The sequence below is a fragment of the Dendropsophus ebraccatus genome, chromosome 2, assembly GCF_027789765.1.
Source record: "Dendropsophus ebraccatus isolate aDenEbr1 chromosome 2, aDenEbr1.pat, whole genome shotgun sequence".
Lineage (NCBI taxonomy): Eukaryota > Metazoa > Chordata > Amphibia > Anura > Hylidae > Dendropsophus > Dendropsophus ebraccatus.
This window is the reverse complement of record NC_091455.1, coordinates 61,530,719-61,555,757: the sequence shown is the minus strand read 5'-3', so window position 1 is coordinate 61,555,757 and position 25,039 is coordinate 61,530,719. Positions and strand designations below refer to the sequence as shown.

The 25,039-nt window shown below is 42.1% G+C and overlaps 1 protein-coding gene across 1 annotated transcript in view; it reads left to right on the top strand.

The window, feature by feature from the left end:
- Nucleotides 1-25,039, top strand: part of ASXL3 (ASXL transcriptional regulator 3) — a 115,496-nt gene that overhangs the window by 15,094 nt on the left and 75,363 nt on the right. Inside the window, exons 2-3 of the mRNA XM_069957646.1 lie at nucleotides 23,162-23,244; nucleotides 24,662-24,664. Of these exons, the coding sequence (XP_069813747.1) occupies nucleotides 23,162-23,244; nucleotides 24,662-24,664 (86 nt within the window). The remainder of the gene's footprint in view (nucleotides 1-23,161; nucleotides 23,245-24,661; nucleotides 24,665-25,039) is intronic.

The window sequence follows — 25,039 nt, the reverse complement described above, 5'->3', positions numbered from 1 at the left end:
AATCTAGAAAAATTGTAATAAAAAGCGATGAAAAAGTTGCCTATGCGCAATCAAGGTACCGATAGAAAATACACATCATGGCGCAAAGAAAGACACTGCGGGTAATTGTCCCAGCTTAATGTGTCCATCAATCACAGAGAGTCACAGCTTAATGTGTCCATCAATCACATGACTGCCTTCTCTCTGTGAGCGCTCAGATGGCCTGGGATACACAGGACTTCCTGTTTTCTGACTGTTTCCTGTTCTTTGAAAAAAAAAAAAAAAAGACAGAAAACAGGAAGTGTCGTGTTTTCCATGATAACTAAAAAGAAAATAATGAATGTGAATTGCAAAATTGCTTTATATTACATCTACTGCTGATTTTAGATTTTGAAAGTTATTACGACAGTAACACAAAGCTCTTCTGCCTTTCCATTGGTAAAATATACAGCTATGGCTGGTTCCTGGAGCTGGGAAAGTCTTGTTAGGCTGTCCTTATAGGACATTGAATGTGGAATGTCTTTATTTGAGGCACTTGTGAACTTGAATTTGAGGCACTTGTGAAAGTGTTCTTTATGTGGAGGCGCATTGTGTGGGCGCGGAGGGTCATGATGGAATATAAATGCCAGTAAGAAAAGCCTTTCCATATAAGCTTCTTATACATGGACCTTTCACCCTTTATATATTTGGATTTTCCTTTGCTGTGTCTTTAACTTAAAATAAAATGATTTGAGTCATTTGTCTATATACCATGAGCTTGGCCCACACTGCCCTGTATTTCTGTTATGCCCAGTGTGTCTTGCATCCATCTATTACAGAGATATAGGATGTTATGGTAATAGAGAATGGACCTAGTAATGGGCATAGCCTGGTCACATGCCAACCTCACACCTCACCCCACACAGACCTCACAATATGGACTAGTTTTTATGTGGACAGTGTATTATACCTGTAAGGCCTATTCTATTTATTGTGTACACTGTCCTCTTTATAAAGTCTGTTTAGGGAAAGATTGTCCATGACATTTAGGTTATATTCAAATCTAGTAAGAAAATATCAAAATACGCTTGTACTTTGAGTGAGAATAAAACAATGTGTAAACAGTTGGAAACACGTACCATGTATCACTTTTTATTAATTTTTGCATATATAGGCTGGGTTCACACTACGTATATTTCAGTCAGTATTGTGGTCCTCATATTGCAACCAAAACCAGGAGTGGATAAAAAACACAGAAAGGCTCTGTTCACACAATGTTGAAATTGAGTGGATGGTCGCCATATAACAGTAAATAACGGCCATTATTTCAATATAACAGCCGTTGTTTTAAAATAACAGCAAATATTTGCCATTAAATGGCGGCCATCCACTCAATTTCAACATTGTGTGAACAGAGCCTTTCTGTGTTTTTAATCCATTCCTGGTTTTGGTTGCAATATGAGGACCACAATACTGACTGAAATATACATAGTGTGAACCCAGCCATAAAACGTAATAAAAAATCAACAATCCTGGCGTATTTTTACCGCTTTTTGTTCACGCCGTTCACCATGCAAGAACAATATTGTTTTATTTTAATAGATTGGACAATTAAACACACTGACACATAATATGTTAATTAATTTTATTATTTTGATTATTTATTTATTTATAAAATGGGAAGGGGGGTGATTTAGACTTTTATTGGGGGAGGGGCTATGTCATGTTTTTAAAACATTTATTTTACACTTTTTAAGCCCCGCTACATACATACATTAGATTGCTCACACTGATCTTTGCTATGCCATGGCATATCAGGGATCAGTGTTATCTGCCATCTAATGATAGAGCCTGCCTGTGGCAGACTGTATCAGAAGACTGAAGACCTGACTGCACGAAGGGAGACAAGAGACCTCCTGCAGTCAGTCCATGCGATCATGACCGACGTAGACACGCTGCCTGTGGTCATTAAGGGGTTAAAGATGTGAAGGAAAAATGAAAGTACAAAAATTGACTTAATCTTAAAGAAGTTAACCGGACATCGGAGTACCCCTTTAAGGATTTTTGGAGTGTAATATCTCCAAACAAAAATCTCCAACAAAAAGTCGGGTCTGACTTTCAGATTTCTGCCGTTGATGTTCATCATTAGATTTGCATTATAGTAGGGCATTTCTGTGTGGAATACACACGTTTCTTGAACACACTGTGGATGTTTTAATTTGCATTATGATTTTTACCCTTGGTGAATTTTTTCCACTACATTGGATGCAGAGCGTTAGGGCCCAAGATGAGCTGTAAGCCAGCGCCGATCTGCTAGATTGCTGTTTGCCTATCTATCTGCAACCACAGACAGCACTAAGGATGTGCATCCACAACGCTGGCAGAATAAGGACCGATTGTTTCCTAGGGCCCCATACACACATCCTTAAGTGTTATGGACCCAGTCCGCAAAAAAAGGCATTATGTTGGATCCATAACACCTATGGATGTGTGTTTGGGGCCAAAGGAAACAATCGGTCCTTATGGTGTCCACAACTGTGGACAGTATAAACAGATTTTTGAAACGGTCCTAAAGCTGAGGCTACACAACAACTTTGGTCACGTGACGGCAAGTCTCCATCAACTTGCGTAACCAAAATATTAAGACAACTTTTACAGAAGTGACTGAGCTGTTAAATTACCAAGAGAAGTCTCAAGCAGGTTTCAGTTGCATGCATCTTGCATTGTATTCAGTGGTGACTAAGTCGCATGTGACTTGCGACCATAAATCTGTAAGAGATGTCACATGCTACACCATTTGCTTACGGTGCACAATCTTTGTGTCTTGTGACCAGTGTCAGTGTGTAGCCACTAGCCTAAAGAGGGGGTTTAGAAGTGGCAGTATTTGCACTTGATTTCTATAGGCATATGAGGTGTTTTTGTGAACTTGACCCTGATTCCTATTCATTGTGTGTGTAAACAATAAAAAGTAGACAAATAGATTATTGAGGGCTTAATTTTAGGTTCACAATCTAGGAAAACCCATAGACCGAAGCCTGGGCCACTAAACCCCTAGTAATCAAATAACCCCACCCCTAAAATATAACTGCTAATGTATACGTAATAAGAGCAGTAGAACTTTAAAATCACAGTGCTGGTTGAAGGGTACAAATCACTGGGTCCTAATGTATCTCCAAAATAAATGGATTTTTGATGGTTTCAGCATTTTTGTACATAATGTCCAAGTATTCCCTTTAGGTCAATCTGCCCCTAGTTATTTTGTTGCCAAAATGAACACTGGAAAGTGCTACAATGCATGCCCTGTTCTCATTGAGAATACACGTTACAGTTTACATTGAGTTGTGGCGTGTATTTTTTTGGGGAGCACATCTGCAGTACATGTCTCCTATATTGCTCGGGAAAGCACTGACAGCCAGTTATCCGATTTGCAGCTATGACAGGAAGTAAAATAAATTACAGGAATTCTAGGCCTCGCAGTAAACGGGCAACGTATATATGTCACATATGATCTAGGAAGATGGTTTGTGTTCTTTTTCATAAAACCCATCTCCTGCAGTGAGTAGAGTGACTCTTAACCCCTTTAGGACCAGGCTAATTTTATTTTTTGCGTTTTAGTTTTTTCCTCCTTGTGCTTAAAAAGCCATAGCACTTGCATTTTTACACCTACAGACTCACATGAGCCCTTATTTTTTGCGCCACTAATTGTACTTTGCAATGACAGGCTGAATTTTTGCATAAAATATGCTGCGAAACCAGAAAAAAACAATATGCTTGACGGAAAAAAAAAAAAAAACACAATTCTTTTTCTTTGGGGGGGGGGGGGGCTTAGTTTTTATGCCGTGCGTCTTATGGAAAAACTGACATGTTATATATGTTCCTCAAGTCTGTATGATTACAACGATATGTAACATGTATAACTTTTATTTTATGTGATGGCTTCTAAAAAATTCAAACCATTGTTAATAAATATACGTTCCTTAAAATGGCTCCATTCCCAGGCTTATAGCGCTTTTATCCTTTGGTCTATGGGGCTTTCTGAGGTGTCATTTTTTGCGCCATGATGTGTTCTTTCTATCGGTAACTTTATGGCGCATATGCAACTTTTTGATCGCTTTTTATTAAAATTTTTCTGGATTTGATGCAACCAAAAATGCACAATTTTGCACTTTGGGAATTTTTTTGCGCTTACGCGAGATCAGGAATGTGATAAATTAATAGTTCGGGCGATTACGTACGCGGCGATACCAAACATGTTTGTTTGTTTTTTATTTATAAAATGGGAAAAGGGGCGTGATTCTGACTTTTATTTTTTATTTTTTTTTACTCATATACTAGAAGCCCCCCTGGGGGACTTCTAGTATATGCATACTAATCTGTCATCGAGATCTATGCTGTAAAGTTATACAGCATAGATCGATGAGATCAGTGTTCTATTGCTTTTGGCTGCTGCAGCCAAAGGCAATAGAATGCCGAGCCGGGATCAGCGCCATTACGGCGCAGACCCCGGCCGGCACCAGACACTGAGATCGCTTCTCCGTGACAACGTAACGGGGGAGCGATCTCCCCATTAGACACCAGGGAATCGGCTGAAGTAAGTCTTCAGATGCAGCTGTGAACTTCGACAGCTGCATCTGAAGACTTTATTAGCGGGCACGGCGATCGGACCGTGCCCACTAATAGCCGAGGCCCCGGGCTACATGCTGCACCCGGGACCGCGCCGGTTCAGAGTGGGGTTGCCGTGCGACCCCGCTCTGAACTCCTCCACCCACGCGAGGACGTTTAGTTATGTCCTCGTGCGGGAAGGGGTTAAAGTGTCAGTGTCATTATAATATTTTTTTAACTCTTATTAAAGCGGCACTATCAGCAGGTTCTTCCCAGAGAACCTGCTGATATGCCGCAGTAGCTCTGTCCCTCAGGAGTATATGGCCACTACTCTTACCCCTCTCAGCCCCGCATTGTTTCTAAAATCGCTAAATGTTCTTATGCAAATTACTTGCTTAAGAGCATTTAGAGCGTTGCTCGGGGCTGGCGAGTATCGCCCCTTCTGTCCCGCCCACTATGCATATTCATAACTGCATAGTGGGCTCTATACACGCCGGCTGCGCAGGGAAGAAGTCCTGTCGGAGACAGGTACACTTTAACAATTACAATAACAATAAGTGGTGTACATAAAATATGCAGATACAAAATACTGTGTAAAAGCTATAAGACACAAATCCAATACTTTTTGATTACTTTTGGGAAAGTCTGCTCCCAGAAATATGGGTAAAATATACTTAAAATCCAAATGAATGAAGTTCTTTAGGGTCCGTTTACACAGAAAGATTATCTGACAGATTATCTGCCAAAGATTTGAAGCCAAAGCCAGAAACAGACTATAAACAGAGAACAGATCATAAAGGAAAGCCTGAGATTTCTACTCTTTTCAAATCCATTCCTGGCTTTGGCTTCAAATCTTTGGCAGATAATCTTTTTGTGTAAATGGACCCTAGTCCCTAACTTGTGATGTGAATTAGGCCATTATTTCTGTGCCGTCCAGTTGGAAGCACAATGCCTTCTACAAAGAGGCCACTCATTGTTTATGTGCAATGCCTCCCACCCCTTTCAAACTTCAGTTCTGAAACATTTATGATTTATGTTTTACACTTTCTCAACACAAAGCCAGCTTATTTACAAGTCTTCCCATTGAAGACCATATTCGCTATTGATAATCTAGGTGTAGATAGGTGTTTATCTAAGTGTAAGCTTGTGATTATACGGGAATAGAGCTCTTATTCATCCACCAGACGTATATGCTTCATAATTGGTGTAAATCCATTTGCATTTCTATTACAGACAGTCAGATGATAACTCTAAAACAATAGACAGGTCTGGGAAATATTACAGTCTGGGGGACAGATTGGAGTTGGTGCAGGAAATGGGGGAGTCTGTAAGATAAAATATTTATCAAAAATATGTTAAAAGAGTTATATCCAAAAGAGTTTAGTCCATCTATCACAATGCGACAACAACCAGAGATGACATAAAGGGCTGCAGATATCTAAACTAAGACACAACCCTCTCAGATGTATGGGGTGGACGTTGTGTACATTTGCGGCCTTTGCTATATTTCCAGATGCTTGTAAAGCCTTTACATACGTTTTGCATATTGCTTTTTGTTATAGATTATTGCCTCTTCCAGAATAAAATGTGTTGACTGTAAAGGATCTAATAAAAAGCATTGTGTTTTCCCAGCTCTGGATCTCTTTATCAATCCTTTTTAGTAGCTGAGCTTTTGGCTTCGCCCCGAGCCTCCTCTCCTCCAATAGCTGCAGAATCTTGAATGAATTTGCTCCCTGCCTGTAAATGTTAATTTAATATTTTGTCTTCCCCCTTTTTGTTGCATATTAATTCAGGAGGTAGCATCTGCTGCCCTGTGGCTAGAGCAGAAATAAAACTAGTGTTATAATGAATTTCTGGATGCAGAGATATTATTTGCATTGCAGAAGGCGAGCGTGACTGCACTATTCTGTCTTCGCTCCTTGCCACCATGTTCTTAATGTTATTTAAAAACAAAATGTTTGTATCTGTCATCCTTCCTTTAAAGGGGGTGTCTGGTTTAGAATACCCCTCTTTACATACCATTTTGGGGGGAAGGTTCCTCTTAATGTTAGCTAGGATAGAAGGAAACTACAAAGTGTGTCCCTTTAGTGAACAAAACTCTACATTATGCCTTCACTGTGGGATAACTCAGTAATTTAAATAGAGATGTTCTACACATGAAGCAATTGTTCATTGCAGTCTGCCAATATGACCAATATGAACAATATTTTATGAAGCCTAATATTCTGTGTATTGCTGGATGATGCATAACATGGTGGTCACAGGTTAGTTATTAAAGCGTAACTGTCATTTAAATGCCATTTCAGAAATCAATAAATCAATAGTAGAGATGATCGAACAGGGCCGAGGTTCATGTTTGTACGAACCTGAACCATCGGCATTTGCCTTCCTGTTTCATGGAAAAGGTGGAAACAGCCCGAGTACCGCCTGGAAAACAGGGACACAGCCTAGGTAATAGGCTGTATCCCTGTTTTCCAGGCAATACTCGGGCTGTCTCCACCTTCCCCACGGGGCGGGAAGGCAGCGGGAGTCAAATGCCGATGGTTCGGGCTCGTACAGACCTGAACCTCGGCCCTGTAACCTGATTCTCGGCCCTCTAATCAATAGTACAAGCAATTTTAAGAAGCTCTCTAATAGGTTTAATTCAGCAAAATAGTTTCCTTTTGTACTCAAAAAGCTGTTTTCCCTACCTCCCTCTTCACTTCAGAAGAAGCAGAATTTCTGTGTCCATTATACTCTATGGAGGGGGGTGAGCACGGAGAGGAGAAAGGTCAGCCCTTGAAAACGCTACATCCTGCAATATTCTCTCACCAAGCTCCCAGACAAGCACTGACCTTTCTGACCTCTGAATTTAGCGTTTTATGTGGCCAGACAGTCTGCAAACTGCACAAGCTGACTTTGTCCTCTTCCTGCTCACTCATCCCCTTCGCCCCCCCCCCCCCCCTCTATAGGTTATAATGGACTCGGCAAACCCATCTTCACTCTGTAATAAAGATGGTTTTGCCTGCTAATGCACAGATAAGAAGGGAGGGGGGGGGGGGCTGAGAAACAACTTTTTGAGTTATAGAAAGAAGCTTTTCTGCCTAATAAAACCTATTACAGAGTTTTTTAATGACTGTGGGTCCTCACCATCAACAGGCCGCTTGCCATTGACCCCTTAATGGCCCTATTCCACGGGTCGTTTTAGAGGAGCAAACGAGCGCTATTAGCGCTCGTTTGCTCCTCGTTCGCCGCTCGCTGCCGCCGCTATTCAACGCGGCTGCAGCGAGCGGGTGAGTGCAGGAGGGGCGGCGGGGAGCTGCGGGGGGGCTGCTCGGAGGATCGCTGATCGTCCGGGCAGCCCATAGGATATAGCAGCGTCTGCTGCCGATGCTCCTATTCAACGGAGCGACGGCAGCAGATCGCTGCTATATCAGTCGCTTGTTTTTCAACATGTTGAAAAACAAGCGACTGCAACGATCAGCCGACATGAACGATGTCGGCTGATCGTTGCACTCTATTCCACGGAACGATTATCGTCCGTAGCGGTCGATATCGTCCGAAAACGAACGATAATCGTTCCGTGGAATAGGGCCATTAGTGTAAGTGACTGGAGCAGCTCCTGTCACTTACCGATTGGGACCCTCGCTGTGTGTCTGCGGGGGTCCATCGCTTTGCCTGACTGCCAGAGGTCTCTTACCATCCTCCGTGCAGTCCGTTCTTCATTCTTCTAATAGAGTCTGCCACAGGCAGGCTCTATCAGAAGATCACAGACAACACTAATCAATGTAGTAATCCGCAGTTATCAGTGCATACAATCTAATACATGCATTTAAAAGTCCCCTAGAGGGACTTAAAAAAAAAAAGAAGATTTTACAAATATGCCAAAGCGCCAATAAAAGCGTTTATCACCTCACCTTCCCAATTTTTTAATAAAACGCATAAAAATAATAAGCATATTATATATTGTAGCGTGTGCAATTGTCCAATCTATTAAAATAAAAAAAATATTATTCTTGCACGGTGAATGGAGTGAACAAAAAGCTGTTTAGAAAAAAAATCCTTTTTTTTTTTTTTTTTTAATTACACATTTTATATATGAAAAAAATAAAAATTGATCTACAGAAATGTTATACTAATAAAAACCAGAGATCGTGGTACAAGAAATGATGCCCCATACAGCCCCGTAAGTGATTATAGGAGGGTATTGGATTATAAAAAAGCATAATAGGAGCCACAATTGGGCCATTTTAAACCTATACCTATTTGTAAAGAAAAAGTGCATAACGTAAACACGGACACACCTTAAAATTTGCAGAATTGCATTTTTATCACAATTTCACCCCATAAATGATATTTTGGGGCTTTCGTCATTCATTTTATGGTAGATTGAAAGGCATCATTACAAAGTACACCTGCCCCTGAAAAAACAAAAATGCAAAATTGGCATTTTAGGCCAATTTTCGTTTTTGCGTTTTAGTTTTTTCCTCCTTGTGTTTAAAAGGCCATAGCACTTGCATTTTTCCACCTAGAAACCCACATGAGCCCTTATTTTTTGCGTCACTAATTGTACTTTGCAATGACAGGCTGAATTTTTGCGTAAAGTACACTGCGAAAGCAGGAAAAAATTCGAAGTTGGTAAAATTGAAAAAACGCATTTCTTTTATTTGGGTATTTGTTTGTACGCCATTCGCCCTGGGGTAAAACTGACTTGTTATGCATGTTACGCTTAAAACGATATGTAACATGTATAACTTTTCTTTTATCTGATGGCCTGTAAAAAATTCAAACCATTGTTAACAAATATACGTTCCTTAAAATCGCTCCATTCCCAGGCCTATAACGCTTTTATCCTTTGTTCTATGGGGCTGTGTCAGGTGTCATTTTTTGCGCCATGATGTTTACTTTCTATCGGTACCGTAATTGCGCATATACGACTTTTTGATCACTTTTTATTACATTTTTTTTCTCGATTTGATGCGACCAAAAATGCGCAATTTTGTACTTTGTGATTTTTTTTGCGCTTACGCCGTTTACCGTGCAAAATCAGGAATGTGATTAATAGTTCGGGCGATTACGCACGCGGCGATAGCAAACATGTTTGTTTATTTATTTACTTTTATTTAAAACATGGGAAAAGGGGGGTGATTCAGAATTTTATTAGGGGAGGGGGCTTTTTACTAATAACAATACTTTTTTTTTTTTTTACACTTCTACTAGAAGCCCCCCTGGGGTTAGGGTTATTCCCCCTGGTGTTAGGGTTATTCCCCCTGGGGGACTTCTAGTATATACACTTTGATCTTTAATTGAGATCTTTGCTGTATACTTATACAGCAAAGATCAATGAGATCGGCACTCATTTGCTTTTCGGCTGCTGCAGCCAAAAACAAACGAGTGCCGAGCCGGGGTCGGCGCCATCTTGGAGCGGACCCCGGCCGACACAAAATACGGAGATCTCCCCCACTAGACACCAGGGAACGGCTGCCTCCGATTACCTTATTAACGGGCACGGCGATCAGACCGTGCCCGCTAATAGCAGCGGTCCCGGGCTACTCGCGGCACCAGGGATTGCGGAGGTTCAGAGCGGGGTCGCCGCGCGGCCCCGCTCTGAACACCTCTCCCTAAGAGGTTAAAGGGGTATTCCCCCCAAAAGCTAAAAAAATGAAATGCTCCCAAACCTAGCTGGCCTTACTCACTAAGTCCCCCTGAGTATTTTGAGCCGTCTCCCATCTTAAGCTGCTGCCGTTCCTGAGTTACAAGTTTTTCTAAAAGATGTTCTATATTCAAGATAGGAAACTACATTTCCTAACATGCAATGCTTCTGCCTAATGATGGCGATGTAGCAGAGCTGAGAGGGCGATGTAGCAGAGCTGAGAGGGCGATTTCGATGTAGCTGAGCTGAGAGGGCGATCACCGGGTGAGGGGGGGGCGGGTGAGTGCCGGCTGCTGTGGGCTCTAATGAGGGGGGGATGGGGGGGACCACGAGTGGACACCAAGAGGTCGTGCTGGGGGACGGGGGAACTGCACTCACCGGTTGGCGGCTGCGGGGCCGGGTGAGCTCTGAGCGGGGGGCGGGTGGCCACCAGGAGATCACGCGGGGCTGCACAGGAGCTCCGGGGCGAGCGGCAGGTAGGAGCTCAGGGGTGAGCGGCGGGCGAAAGCCGCCACGGGCTCTACTGAGGAAGGGATGGGGGAGCCACGGGCGCCACCAGAAGATCGCACTGGGGGAGGCTGCACTGACTGGGTGAGCTGCAGCCGGGTGGCGATGGGGATCAGCTGCAGAGCTGTGTGGACGGCCACCGGGAGATCACAGGGAGGGGGGTGCTCACGGTCTGCCACCAGGAGATCACGGGATGGGGGGGGGGGAGAGTTTCGCGGTCAGCCACCCAGGAGATCACGGGGGGTTCGCGGTCAGCCACCGGGAGATTGCGCGCGGGGGATACAGGTTGTGGGGCAGATGAGCTCCAGGACGAAGGGGGGGGGGGGCGGGCACACTCTGCTGTCAGAGAGGGTGACAGTGCTCAGCAGCAGCTGCTGTCACTGTGTCACTGTTCTCCCTCTCTTCAGTGTGCTAGGTTAGAAACGCTAACCCGGCCCATTGAAGAGACTGAGGACACATGATGGCGTCTCGGAGGGTCGGGGCCAGGAGCAGGGAGCGTGTTGCAGTGGACTGAGAGCTGATGATTCTATTCAATCCGTGGGGGTGGGGGCACCTAGATAACAGCAAAACTGTCCAGAATCAGTAATAAATTTATATTGGAAAGATGGAAAGCTACGGGTGAGCAAAGTATTAACCTCTTAACGACGCATGACGGGTATACCCGTCATGCGGCCGTTAAGAGTAAACAGAGAGGGCTCCCGGCGTGAGCCCTCTCTGCAGCGCGCGGTCCCCGGTTGCTAAGTGCAGCCAGGGACCGCGTGTATTAGATCGGCGATCGGCCGCGGCCGGCTAATTAACTATTCAAATGCCGCTGTCAAAGCTCGGCAATCTATTCAGATGGTCTGCAGCAGACCATTATAATAGAGCACCGATCTGATGGATCATTGCTCTATTATATACACAGGATTGATCTCAATGGGAGATCAGTTCTGTGTATATAGAAGTCCCCCAGGGGGCTTCATATTACTGTAAGGGAAAGTTAAAAAAAAGTGTTTTTATTAATAAAAAATCCCCTCCCCTAATAAAAGTCTGAATCACCCCCCTTTTCCCATTTTACAAATAAAAATAAATAAATAAACATGTTTTTTTATCACTGCGTGCGTAAATGCCCGAACTATAAATTAATCACATTCCTGATCTCGCACGGTAAATGGTGTAAGCACAAAAAAATCCCAAAGTGCAAAATTGCGCATTTTTGGTCGCATCAAATCCAGAAAAAATGTAATATAAAGCGATCAAAAAGTCGCATATGCGCAATCAAGGTACCGATAGAAAGAACACATCATGGCGCAAAAAATTACACCTGACACAGCCCCATAGACCAAAAGATAAAAGCGCTATAAGCCTGGGAATAGAGCGATTTTAAGGAACATATATTTGTTAACAATGGTTTTAATTTTTTACAGGCCATCAGATACAATAAAAGTTATACATGTTATATATCGTTTTAATCTTAATGACTTGAGGAACATATATAACAACTAAGTTTTTCCATAGGACACACGGCGTAAAAATGAAGCCCCCCCCAAAGAAAAATAATTGCGTTTTTTTCAATTTCACTGCGCATATAATTTTTTTCTGGTTTCGCAGCATATTTTATGGAAAAATTCAGCCTGTCATTGCGAAGTACAATTAGTGACGCAAAAAATAAGGGCTTATGTGAGTCTGTAGGTGTAAAATGCAAGTGCTATGGCCTTTTAAGCACATGGAGGAAAAAAACGAAAACGCAAAAACTAAAGTTAGCACGGTCCTTAAGGGGTTAATTTCAAAAATAAGTTTGGGGGGTTAAAATCACTTGTACCATTGATTTCTGCAATAAAAATTTAAATGACAATTCCACTTTAACATTTCTTTTAGTGTACCCTTAGTGGAATGTTGGAATTTTTGTGTGAAACATTTTTTTTTTTACTTTTATTAGTTTGACAACAGATTTCACCTTGAAGTGAGAAAAAGTTTCCGTTAAAACAGTATTAACATAAACCATAAGGTCTTCAATATTGTAACCACCACTGATTATTGCATAAAATACACAATACACCTCATAATTTAAAAACACTAGATAAATACAGGTGGTCCTCAGGTTACAACGGTCTCGAGTTACATCGTTTCGTGGTTACAACGCTTTATTCGATGCCTTATTCCGACTTACACGGTATCGACGTAACTCGAATACATGCAGCGGCAGAAGAATACAGTACGATACTATACTGGTACAGTACTCAGTTATGCAGTTCTAGACTGAGGATATTGATAATTATGTAGGGTACTATGTTAGGATAGGCTAAGTGTTTACAGGACAGTACTGTTATGGTACAGTACTGTATGAACATATGATCCGACTTACATCGAAATTCGGTTTACAACGCTGCGTAAGAACGGATCACTGACGTAAGTCGAGGACTACCTGTATCCTACAGGGAATAAATATACACCCATACCTGAGAATTAAAGAAGTTACCCAGGATTAATAACAATAATTCCTTTATTTGTATAGCGCCAACTCATTCCGGAACACTTTACATAGTTTATCAACTTTGCTCTCTGTCCCCATTAGCGCTCACAATCTAAATTTGCCTAACTCCATGTTTTGAGTGTGGCAGGAAAAAGCGGAGAACCTGAAGAAAACCCATGCAAATTTGTTGGTGGGGAGGGGACTATAGCGCAGATGTAGGCGGCAAGATGGGGCCCCACTGACGTGAAGCCTGCCCAGTTATCTCTGTCCACCAACGATAACATTCATTGACCGGAGAGAGCACCAAGAAATTCTTTATACAGTAAAAACATGAAATGTCCAGAATATAAGCTTAAGAATGGTGCTGAGAACTCTTTATATGGTAAGGGGAGTGATGATATCACTTTAAAAACTTTTTAAATGTTGCTACCATTGTATATAACATAATAAATATCCTTTGCTTACCTCTCCATGCTCCCCTGGTGTCCTCCTGCGCTGTCTCTGGGTCCCCCACAAACCTGTCTCTGCAGTAACAGCCTGCTCAGCCAATCACTGGCCACAGCACTGCCCTCGCCAGTCATTGATTGGCTGATCGGTCTGTCACTGCTGACACGTTTGTAAGCTGTGGCGGTCAGTAGGTGACCCAGAGACGCCGCAGGAGAACACCAGTGGAGAGTAGCATAAGATGATGTCTATTATGTTTTATTAAACTGACATGCCGACAGCCACAGCAAACAGACCACAAGCATCGCAGTGGTCATCTGTATGCTGTATGTTATGTATGTTAAAGGGGTAATGTTTTTAAATCAACTGGTGCCAGAAGTTATACAAATGTGTACTTTTCTTCTATTAAAAAAAAACAAAAAAACAAAACTCAAGTATTCCAGGACTTCCAGGAAGTGGTGATCTCTTTCCACTTCTTTGAGTTATAATGTGCACAGCAAGTGAATTACAAAAATACAGGCAATTTGCAGTGTTAAATCACTGAATATACACTGTGCATTGTGTAAACCACAATGTAATAAATGGGAACCAAGTACAATCAATTGAAGACATAAATATGTGTAGAAGGGAAAGTATATAAAGTGCAAATTGCAGCATTAAAGCATTGAATGCAGAAAGTGCCCTGTGCTATATGTAGCCTGTAATTAATGGAGAAGGACCGATTATAACCCATTGTTACAGTGTAAGCATGAGAATGACAACAAAATATGTAATCAATGGAGAAATAGTAAATGAAGTGTTGTTGTGTGAATAAGATGACGTGATGAATAACTAATGCCTACCAGGAGAAAGGATGTAAGAACTAAGAAGTAGGTAGAAGTATTACCACAGAGAGTTGTATTAAACCTCTGTATATGAATAATATTATGGTGAATATTGGGGATCAGTGCAAAATAATAGTTATTAAAGAAGCATATGAGGTTGAGGAAGCATGAATCAGGCACCCCTTTAAAAAAAAAAAAAAAAAAATCTGTTCTGGAAAAAGTATTAACACTCAACCAAATAGTTAATGGAGGACATTACAATAAAGGGGTTATTCTGTGAATCATGTTTATTGGGGAACCAACCGCAGATTAGACGGATCTATCCTGCTAATAGCCCCAGGGATGCTGAGGAGGAAGGTATATATCCTACTTTCCTCCTTGGCGCCGGTCCGGCTCTGTTACTCGGCGGAATGTTCGACCTAGAGCACTGCTCTGCCCCCACAGCGTCATCTGACCTGCCCACTCCATTATTCAGCACAGGACCGGTGCCGAGGAGAGAGGTAGGACATATACCTTCCTCCTTAGTGTCCCGGTGGCTATAGGGGGCTATCAGCAGGTTAGATTTGTCAATGATTTGAAGCATATTGGTGCACTCCCACTTGTTTCCACAGCTTCGGTGACCTGATCCAGATTTCTTCTTGTGTTTTTGATCTTCATGGATGGCATGCTGCTGGGAAACATCTCCCAGCCTGCACCGCTCCTGACGTCACAGTGCCATGTACTTTTCCCCTCTTTGTAATTCTTGCCCCCTGCTGTCTCTGCACAGTAAACTGTTTTGAAGTTCATGGAAAATGTAAAAAGTTCGTACTAAAGTGATACTATATCATGGGGCATTTAGGGTACAAACCCACACACCGTATATGCAGCTTATTTACTGCTGCGATACGCAGCAAATACGCAACAAACACGCAACAAACACGCAACAAATACGCAGCAGTTTAGATCTAAATAACTGGACACAGCATCAAATCTGCACCACCAAATCTGCTTCAAATCTGCTGCGTTTTTTCTGCGTATCTGCTGTGTATACGGTGTGTGGGTTTGTACCCTTAAAGAGGATGTACCACCAGGTACATACTCTTTAATCTGAACCGGCGGATCAAACGGCGCCGTCACGGTTTTTCGCATCATGGCCCAATTCCCATGCACGGCGCCGTTCTATGCACCGGAACCGGATGGTGCTCAAGCACTGGAGGTGGGCTGGCCCGCCCCCAGTGGGAGGGAATTCCCTCCCCTGTATGACACGGCTCCATTAGAATGAATGGAGCCGCGTCATGGAGGGGAGGGAATTCGCTCCCATTGGGGGCAGCCCGCCTCCAGTGCTTGAGCACCGGCCGGTTCCGGTGCATAGAACGGCGCCGCGATTGGCTGAGCACAGTTATGGGAAAGGGAGCCATTCACATACATAACAAACATTACAAAGTTGTATAACTTTGTAATGTGTGTTATTTTGTGAATAATTGTTTAGCGCTGCACTACCCCTTTAAGTTCACCTGTAAAGGTTAGAATGATATATAGCCCACATGAATAAAAATAGTAATAGACCCAGTAACAGTGCAATGTTTGTAGGGCCATCTTTTCTCATCATGGTCTCATGGCGCTGATGTTGGCTATGGGTTTGGTTTTTGAACACATAGGGGGAGATTTATCAAACATGCTGTAAAGTGAAACTGGCTCAGTTGCCCCTGGCAACCAATCAGATCTTACCTGTCATTCCTCACAGGCTCTTTGGAAAATGAAAGGTGGCATCTGATTGGTTGCTAGGGGCAACTGAGCCAGTTTCACTTTACACCATGTTTGATAAATCTCCCCCATAGTAATGCAAACTAGGCCTACAAAGGAGACTGAGATTACATGTCCTACATCTCTCAGGGAAAGGAGAGCAGACAGGAGGTAGACCAAGTAAAACGGGCACCATTGCCTTTACACAGTCTCGAGTACCCCGATGCTCAGTCGAGCACTATGCTTGATAGAGCATGCTCACTCAACACTAGCGAACACCCATCTGACCATTAACTGAATTGTCAGACAGGCTATAAACCCACATCTCAGGAACGGAAGGTTTTATAAATAAAACTGTAAGGGTATAAACACACACACCATATACGCAGCGTATTTACTGCTGCGATACGCAGCAAATACGCAACAAATACGCAGCAGATTAGATCTAAATAACTGAACACAGCATGAAATCTGCACTATCAAATCTGCTGCAGATCTGCTGCGTATACGGTGTGTGTGTTTGTACCCTTAAACGTTGTGTGATTAGGGAGCCCTGAACTAGTTAATGATGATAACCTCTATGTTTTATTTTATTTTATTTTTTTGTGTTGTCTTTTTTTAAACATTTTTGCATTTTCTTTAAAAGTATCTTTTCCCTGTATATGAGGATTGTATAAAGAACACAGTAAAAACTCACTCTATGACCCAGGCTGGGCTTTATTGTGCAGTCTTTTTGGGCTTTTGAAATGCAGAGCAACACATTTTACATTGTTGTTACAGCAGGTGAAATCACCTGTGCACAGACATGTGACCATTGTAAGAATGCGATAATACGGAGAGAAATGTGTGGTTCTTCAAATGCACAAAAATGATGGAAAAACCCCAGTGTGTAAATATTGCCTAAGTACTAAGTAATGTTGTAAATTGTAGCTTAGTGCTAGTGTTGGTGCCGTGCGAGCAGCAGGAGCAATACCAAGCGTACAGTAATAAAAGACAGCAAGTATAATGATGATGTGTTTTTCTAGAAGATAATAGGAGCATTTCAGAGAGCAATGATAAATGTGACCTGGATATGCCATTGACGACATGGCTAAGGAATGGTCGGAGCAGCGTGTTTAGGGTATTTGTTTGGAAGGCTCAGTTGTATGTCTTTAGGACACTGTCACTGGGGATAACCATTTCTAGTGAAGCGATAGCAACAGTATAGGCATGTATGTCTTGGATTATTAAGTCTGGGGTATACTGTTGACAATCATTCGACGCTTCTGCATACCTACTGCCAACGTCTGCCCTATAGAATAACAAATGAGTTATGACCTTTTAAATGATGATTTCTTTTAAGCATCTGTATATGCATCAATGATTTACATTCAACCAGCAGAGGGTCTGATTCTGCTAATGGAGTTTAGTAATTTTGTGGCTGCCTTCACTATACAGAATACAGAAATATGAATGCATTTTAGAAGGCAGCTTTTCATTCTCTGTTTACAGGTTTCACATACTTAAATTAGATTTTTATTTTTAAATTTTCATGGTATTTTTACAATTATTTGCTCCAGAGAGTTTTTCAAAGTATCAGCGAGCCCAGAACTTTCTTTGCTATCTGAGAAATGTGTTGTGAAATATTATGTAGTGGAATTTATGCAGTGGATTTATTTAAGAGAAAACTAATGGACAAATACCAACTTTGTTTTGACTTAAATAAAACTCTGTTTAGTCCAGTAGATGAATTGCACTTATTACACTTAAAGGGAAACTGCCAGCTAGAAAAGATGTCCCAAACCTTTTACCCCGGTACATACCTGTCTAAGCACATGTTCTGCTCCCAGATAATCCCTTTTTAGGTATTTTCAGCTTTTTTTTTTCTTTCTTTCTTTTTTTCAAAGGCTGGCCAATTATTGCACAATTAATTGGTAAAATGTTAGAATTTAAACGTAAACGCGGCAACAATCAAATGAAAATTTGTTTGTACGCCATTAATCGCATCTTTTGTGCTGATCTCAAAATCTTTGTTAATCGTTCGCAAATCTCAGTGTAAGCACTTGTTGTTTACAGTATACAAACACAGTTGCTATCTTATTAACAACTTTTCTAAGCGATTTATCTTTTTGTCAAAATCTTTTCATAAAATCATCGATTTACGTTTGCTAAACGACTGCTAAAGTGATTTATTTGTACACGTAAAAGGTCGTAAAAGGTTTATTTGTACACATAAAAAGCTTTAAAACCAAGGGAGGATCCAGCAGATGGAAACACTGCTATCTTGCTGAATGTCCACAAACATGGTGTCTGAAGCACTATTTCACTGAAGATTAGAGATGAGTGAACCTCCAGCATGCTCGAGTCGAACTTTTAGCATTTGATTAGCGGTGGCTGCTGAACTTGGATAAAGCCCTAAGGCTATGTGGAAATCATGTATATAGTCATTGGCTGTATCCATGTTTTCCAGACAACCTTAGAGCTTTATCCAAGTTCAGCAGCCCCAGCTAATCAAATACCGAACGTTCAGGTTTGGATCGACTCGAACCTGAACCTGGTTCGCTCATCTCTACTGAAGATCCAGAGTGTTGATATATATCAGCAGCACCATGCCGCAGGGTGAGATGAAGCAAATCACATAGTGCTCATGCCAGGTCCTCATGACTGATAGGCGATCACTGTAAGGGTATGTTCACACATACCCTTTCAAGCAGAGGCTGTGTGGTGGACTCCACTTGAAGTTCTGCCTGTACCATTGACTTAATGAATTTCTCAAACTCAATCCACCGACCACCCAAAGAATTGACGTGTTAATTTGTCAAGCGGACAGCGGACTCAGCTTGAGAAATTTACCAAGTCAATGGTACAGGCGGAACTTCAAGCACAGTCCACCGTGCGGCCTCCACTAGAAAGTTCCTTGCTTATTCCTTAGTGTTGACATACCCTAAGGGTGCGTTCACCTGTAACACATTCGCAAATAATTTAACGCTGTGAGTTTCACAGTGAAATCCAGTGCAATTACAGTTTATGGCCCTGCATCTTGCACCGGATTTTCATTCTGCTGTAAAAATGTAGTAACAGCCATATTTTAGTAATAAGCTGCCAGTAAAAATAATAAATGTCAAATACTTACCTGCTCAAGCTCCCTCTGTGCAGTTCTGCTTCAGCCTCTTAGTTCCAGCTCACGGACAGCCCGCTCAGCCAATCAGTGCGCTGTCCTACTGCTGCAAGTGATTGGCTGAGCAGGCCATCAGCGAGCCAGGAGACTGAAGAAGCGCACTGAGAGAGCACAGGCAGGTAAGTATTTGCCATTTATTATTTTTACCAGCACCGCAGCTAATTAAAGCGACTCTGTACCCACAATCTGACCCCCTCAAACCGCTTCTACCTTCAGATAGCTGCTTTTAATTCAAGATCTGTCCTGGGGTCCATTCGGCAGGTGATGCAGTTATTGTCCTAAAAAAAAAAAAAAATTAAACTTGCAGCCCTGTATCAAATTGGTGTGGCCTAGAGTATCTGTGCCCTAGGCCTTCACCACCTCTCCGTCCCTCCTTCCTGTCTTCCACACCATTAGGAATGCCACTGGGCAGGATATTTCATGTTCATCACCTGTCTCAACACTGCACATGAGCCTTAACAATCAGCTCATGTGCAGTGTAATGACAGGTGATGAATAGGAGACATTTTTCTAGGGGATTTCCTAATGGTGAAGAGGGCGGGGAGGAGGGATGGAGGGATGTCGCTGTCCTAGGGCATGGGTACTCTAGGCCAGTGCTTCTCAATTCCAGCCCTCAGGCCTCACCAACAGGTCATGTTTTGAGGATATCCCATACAAAGAACACCTGTGATAATACCTGATGAGTATAATTATATCACCTGTAAAATACTAAGGAAATCCTCAAAACATGACCTGTTGGTGAGGCCTAAGGACTGGAATTGAGAAGCACTGCTCTAGGCCATGCCAATTTGATACAGAGCTGCAAGTTTAAAAGTTGTTTTTTAGGACTATAACTGCATCACCTGCCGAATTGACTCCAGGACAGATCTTGGATTAAAAGCAGCTATCTAAAGGTACAAGCGGTTTGGGGGTCACATTGTGGGTACAGAGTTGCTTTACATTTTTTTGGGCTGTCACTACATTTTCACAGCGGAATGAAAATCCACTATGAGAATGCAGGGCCATAAAATGTAGTTGTACCAGGTATGGCAGTGGATTTTTACAGTGAAATCTGCGAATGCACCCATAGGATGTATTCTCACATGCCGTCAAAAACTGTTTGCATTCAGTGTGGAAGAACTGCATGAGATTTACCGTAATTCACAGTTGGCCTGCCTATAGCAGGTAAAATATATGAAAACCTTCTTTCACTTGCAATTACAATGCGGATGAAAAAACACATTGTAAAACCATGGGTTGTCTAGATCAGACCGCTTCTTCAAGGACTCCTGAAACCTGAGATCTATTGATTACATACAACATCTTCCGACCATATAGGTCCTTTTGAAGTCGGCAAATAATACCAAATGTTAAGTACTGGAGGGCAAAGCAGACATTAACACTGCTCGATTACAGACAAGTATTGTTATTAGGCTTCAAGACATTTTTATTATCTGGGTTGTATAAAACTGTAAAAAGGCACAGCAGTAGCAACTTTAGGTTTTATTACTGCCCTCCGTACTCTGCGACTTACAACCAGGGCTGAAGCTATTCTAAAACTGTAAGAATTAGAAGTTAAATGGCTTCTGGAGTGCAGATTTTGCTGGATTGTTTTTGGATGCCTTTTTGATTTTGCTGAGCCTCTGAGGCAGGGCTGTGGAGTCGGTAAGCTGCAGCTCCGAATCCGACTCCGCCTCCTGAAGTTTATCAGGATCGACTCCGACTCCCAACTCCTGCTCCTTCATAAATGGCCAGTCATATACCTGGGGAGTTATTATCACACTGGCTCAGCAGCTTCTCCCTAATGTCCTACATGATCCTGGTGCAACTTCTGAGTGAAAAAAAAGAATACTGTATATAAAGCAGATTCCCCTGTATGTGTAGCGAATGTTGCCAGTCTCCAGCCTCCATGTCCTGAACAACTCAGAACTAGACTAGATGGAGAAGGTGGTCTTTTCCTGCTGAAAGTCTTCTATATTTCTAACTAAATATTCACCATACACAAAGAAACTCTGCTAACAATGCCAGATAACTGTGATACAAAGGGGTCAGCAATAGTGATATAGAGGGGTCACACATAATGATGTTGAGGGTCTCTGTGGGGGCACGTAATAGCACACACACAGCCTGCTACAGCCATAGCATACACACACAGCCTGCTGCAGCCATAGCACGAGTGCGCACACACACACACACACACACACACACAGCCTGCTGCAGCCATAGCAAACACACACACACACAGCCTGCTGCAGCCATAGCACACACACACATCCTGCTGCAGCCATAGAACACTGAAGAAAAACACAAACAGCTACAGCCATAGTACGCATACACACACACACACACACACACACACACAGCTGCAGCCATAGCACACACACACACACACACACACACACAGCCTGCTGCAGCCATAGCGCACACACACACACACACACACACACACAGCCTGCTGCAGCCATAGCACACTGAAGAAAAACACACAATCTTCTCCCAGAGAGAAAACACCACACTGAGGACAGAGGTTACTGCTACACTAACTTATGTCTTCTCCTTCTCTATATTACACAGGATATCTCCATGTTACACTGCTGCTCATATACAATCATCCAGGAAGAGAACAACACAGCTCTCCCCCCACACAATGGACTCAGAAACAAACTGCAAAATAGTGGCTAACAACTTTTCCCTGACCATCCCTATCGAACAGGGCCAGGGACCTATAAGAATGTTGCTCATAAAATATATTAATGAGCAAAACTTATAAAATTCATATCAAAACTTAATTCTACATTTTTAAAAGATTTTTTTTAAGCTGGAGTCGGAGTTGGTACATTTTTTTACTGACTCCGACTCCACAGCCCTGCTCTGAGGTACCAGTATAGTGGAAACACCAGAGAAACTATTGGAATATTGGAAACTACATGCCTTTTGGGTGGTTTAGCTAAAATGAGTAAGAATTAGAGATAAGGAAACCTCAAGCAAGTTTGGGTTCATACAAACTTGAGAGTGCAGCATTTGGCTGCTGGTGGCTGAAGACATTTGATGTATCCAACTTATTCTGCCACTGATACGAATCCAAACGTGCTTGAGGTTGACTCCTCTCATCTGGGTTATATGTGGCATTCTCTCAAGGTTACATTATTATTATTTCTCACGTAGCTGTTCAACCAGCAATAAAGTGGGCACCGCACAAATAGAATAGAGTGCTAACCTATGCTCATTATATATTAAAATCTACCAGAAAGAAAGCATATGCATACAACAGGTTGCACATCAAAAATACAATGATCTTTATTGAGAATCAACCTATACAAGAAATCTAAAAGGAGCAGTAAACAGGAGATAAGCCTCCATACCGACCATCAACAACATAAAAACATTTAAAACATGGCAAACTGCATCCTGCTTGCATCCAGTAAAGGATACCTCATACTGACCCCAGACCCTATTGCACTAGATGGATCCTACCTAGCATTAAGGCATCGGCAGAGAGATAAAAAATAGTAGAGTTAGGTGGGACAAAAAACCAACGCGTTCCTCCACCACCATGGCTTCCCCAGGAGTGACGCTTGAGACCCGCTGCTACCCTGAGATATCACTCACCTTTCCTTGGCTGACAATCAATTGTAACGCCTTTTAATTACAATCTATAGGATGAGCAAGTAATCCGTGCACTCCCCCGGGTCTGAATTTGCATTGGGTCTCAGGAGTGAGACCCTGTCTGATCAGTAATCTTTTTGACATTTTTAAAGACTTGCCAAAAGTTACTGCAAATGACCATATCCCTTTAAGGTTAGACTTAAATTTTCTATTATTTTAGGAAGAAAAATGTTTCGTAATTTACAATGACACAAAATCTTTCTTTGTTTTGTTTCCAGGCTTTAGAAAAACATCCCAATTCACCGATGACCGCAAAACAAATTTTGGAAGTCATCCAGAAAGAAGGGTTAAAAGAAACCAGGTGCGTTCATTGTGTATTTCCTATTAAGTGGGTTAAGTGTATGTTGTGACGCCGCAGTGAGCTGAATATTATCAGAACCAAAAAGTTGGGTGGCTGCCATGGACATCAGGGCGCTGTGCTGTGCTGAACATGAGGAAAATGTCTGTACAACTGCACATGGTGCTTATTCTTGTCGGCTCATGTTACACGCTCACAGGAAATTAGCATATTGTGTTATTAATGGTAGCTGGACAATGAGCATGACTAAACAATAACACATGAGCAAGCCACACCACGAGGAACACTGCCGCATCCATGAGGATCCTTTCTTATGTACTAAAAAAGGTTATTTGTTAAAGAATCCCTTTTCAGCTTATATTTTACCCCAGCAACCTTCTGCTTTTTACTGTACACTGTTGCAAAGCTACATCTCCTAGCATACCTTGACTGGAACATTATTAGGTTTATTTATGGTTATATTTTTTCCTTATTTTCCTTTTTCTTATATTACGTTAGGAAAAAAGTACTAATCCCACTGACCATTCCAATGAAAGAGAATCCCTACAATATGCCATAGCGTACTATTACACAGGCCGTGATTATTTTAGTAAACAAGCGCTGATCTGCTAGATCGGCGCTCGCTTACTGGACCTATTAGATGGCCCAACAATCGGGCAGTAAGGGCTGCATGGACATAGTTGGAAATGTCCATGCAGCCCTTGCCCAAACATCTGACACCTTACCTCTCCCCGCTCCCGTTCTTCTCTCCTGTGCTCCGCAGCTTCCCAGTACCAGCAGAAGCAGCATCAATCAATTAATGGCTGGGACTCAGGCACTGCAGCCACTGGGACCGGCAAGCTGCAGAGCACAGGAGAGAAAACCGGGAGCAGGGAGAGGTAAGGTGTCAGCAGGTGTTTGGGGAATCGTCAGCCGCGCCCAACGATTTTAGGTCCAAACCTAAACCAAGGATCGTTGTCATCAGCTGATTGTTGTCTCTATTACATGGAGTGATAATCGGTCGAATCGTGACGATTAGTGCTCTGTGTAATGGTGCGTTTACACAGACAGATTTATCTGACAGATTTTTGAAGCCAAAACCAGAAACAGACTATAAACAGAGAACAGATCATAAAGGAAACGCTGAGATTTCTCCTCTTTTCTAATCCATTCCTGGCTTTGGCTTAAAAAAAATTGTCAGATAAATCTGTCTGTGTAAACACACAATAATTGGGGCCCATAGATGTCCAGTTGCTTAGACTTGACTTGACTTGACTCTTACCTAAAGCGTACCTATTGCAATTTTTTTTTTTTTTAAGAAATCAACAGGGGTTGTTGTTTGCAAGCAGATTAGCAATATACTTGCTTTATTTATTTATGTTTTCTTAGTTTAAAACAACATTATACATATGGGCAAACTGTGGTCCATGCCGATACACAGGAAGTCCCAGTCCTTTGTGGGCTCATGCAAGGAGAGACTTTAATATCAACTTTATATCAATTCACTTAGGCTAATTATATAATTTAACTTTTGCTGATTATATTATCAGCTATGTAGCTTACCAGAAGACAAGGCTCTTTGTTATGCAACAAATCAGTCACTATATTGTCACCGTGTGGTTACAGAGGTTTTGGTGCTATATGACAGAAGAGCTGACCATACAATGCTACTGAATATGGACACCTGCTATAGTTACACAGCCACACTGATCCTTCTGTTAGGTTGATTGGTCACTACCACCCCCTCATAGTTGTCAGGCCCGCTTGACCACTTTAATGTAAATGTATAGCATTGTGCATCAAATAATGTATATACAAC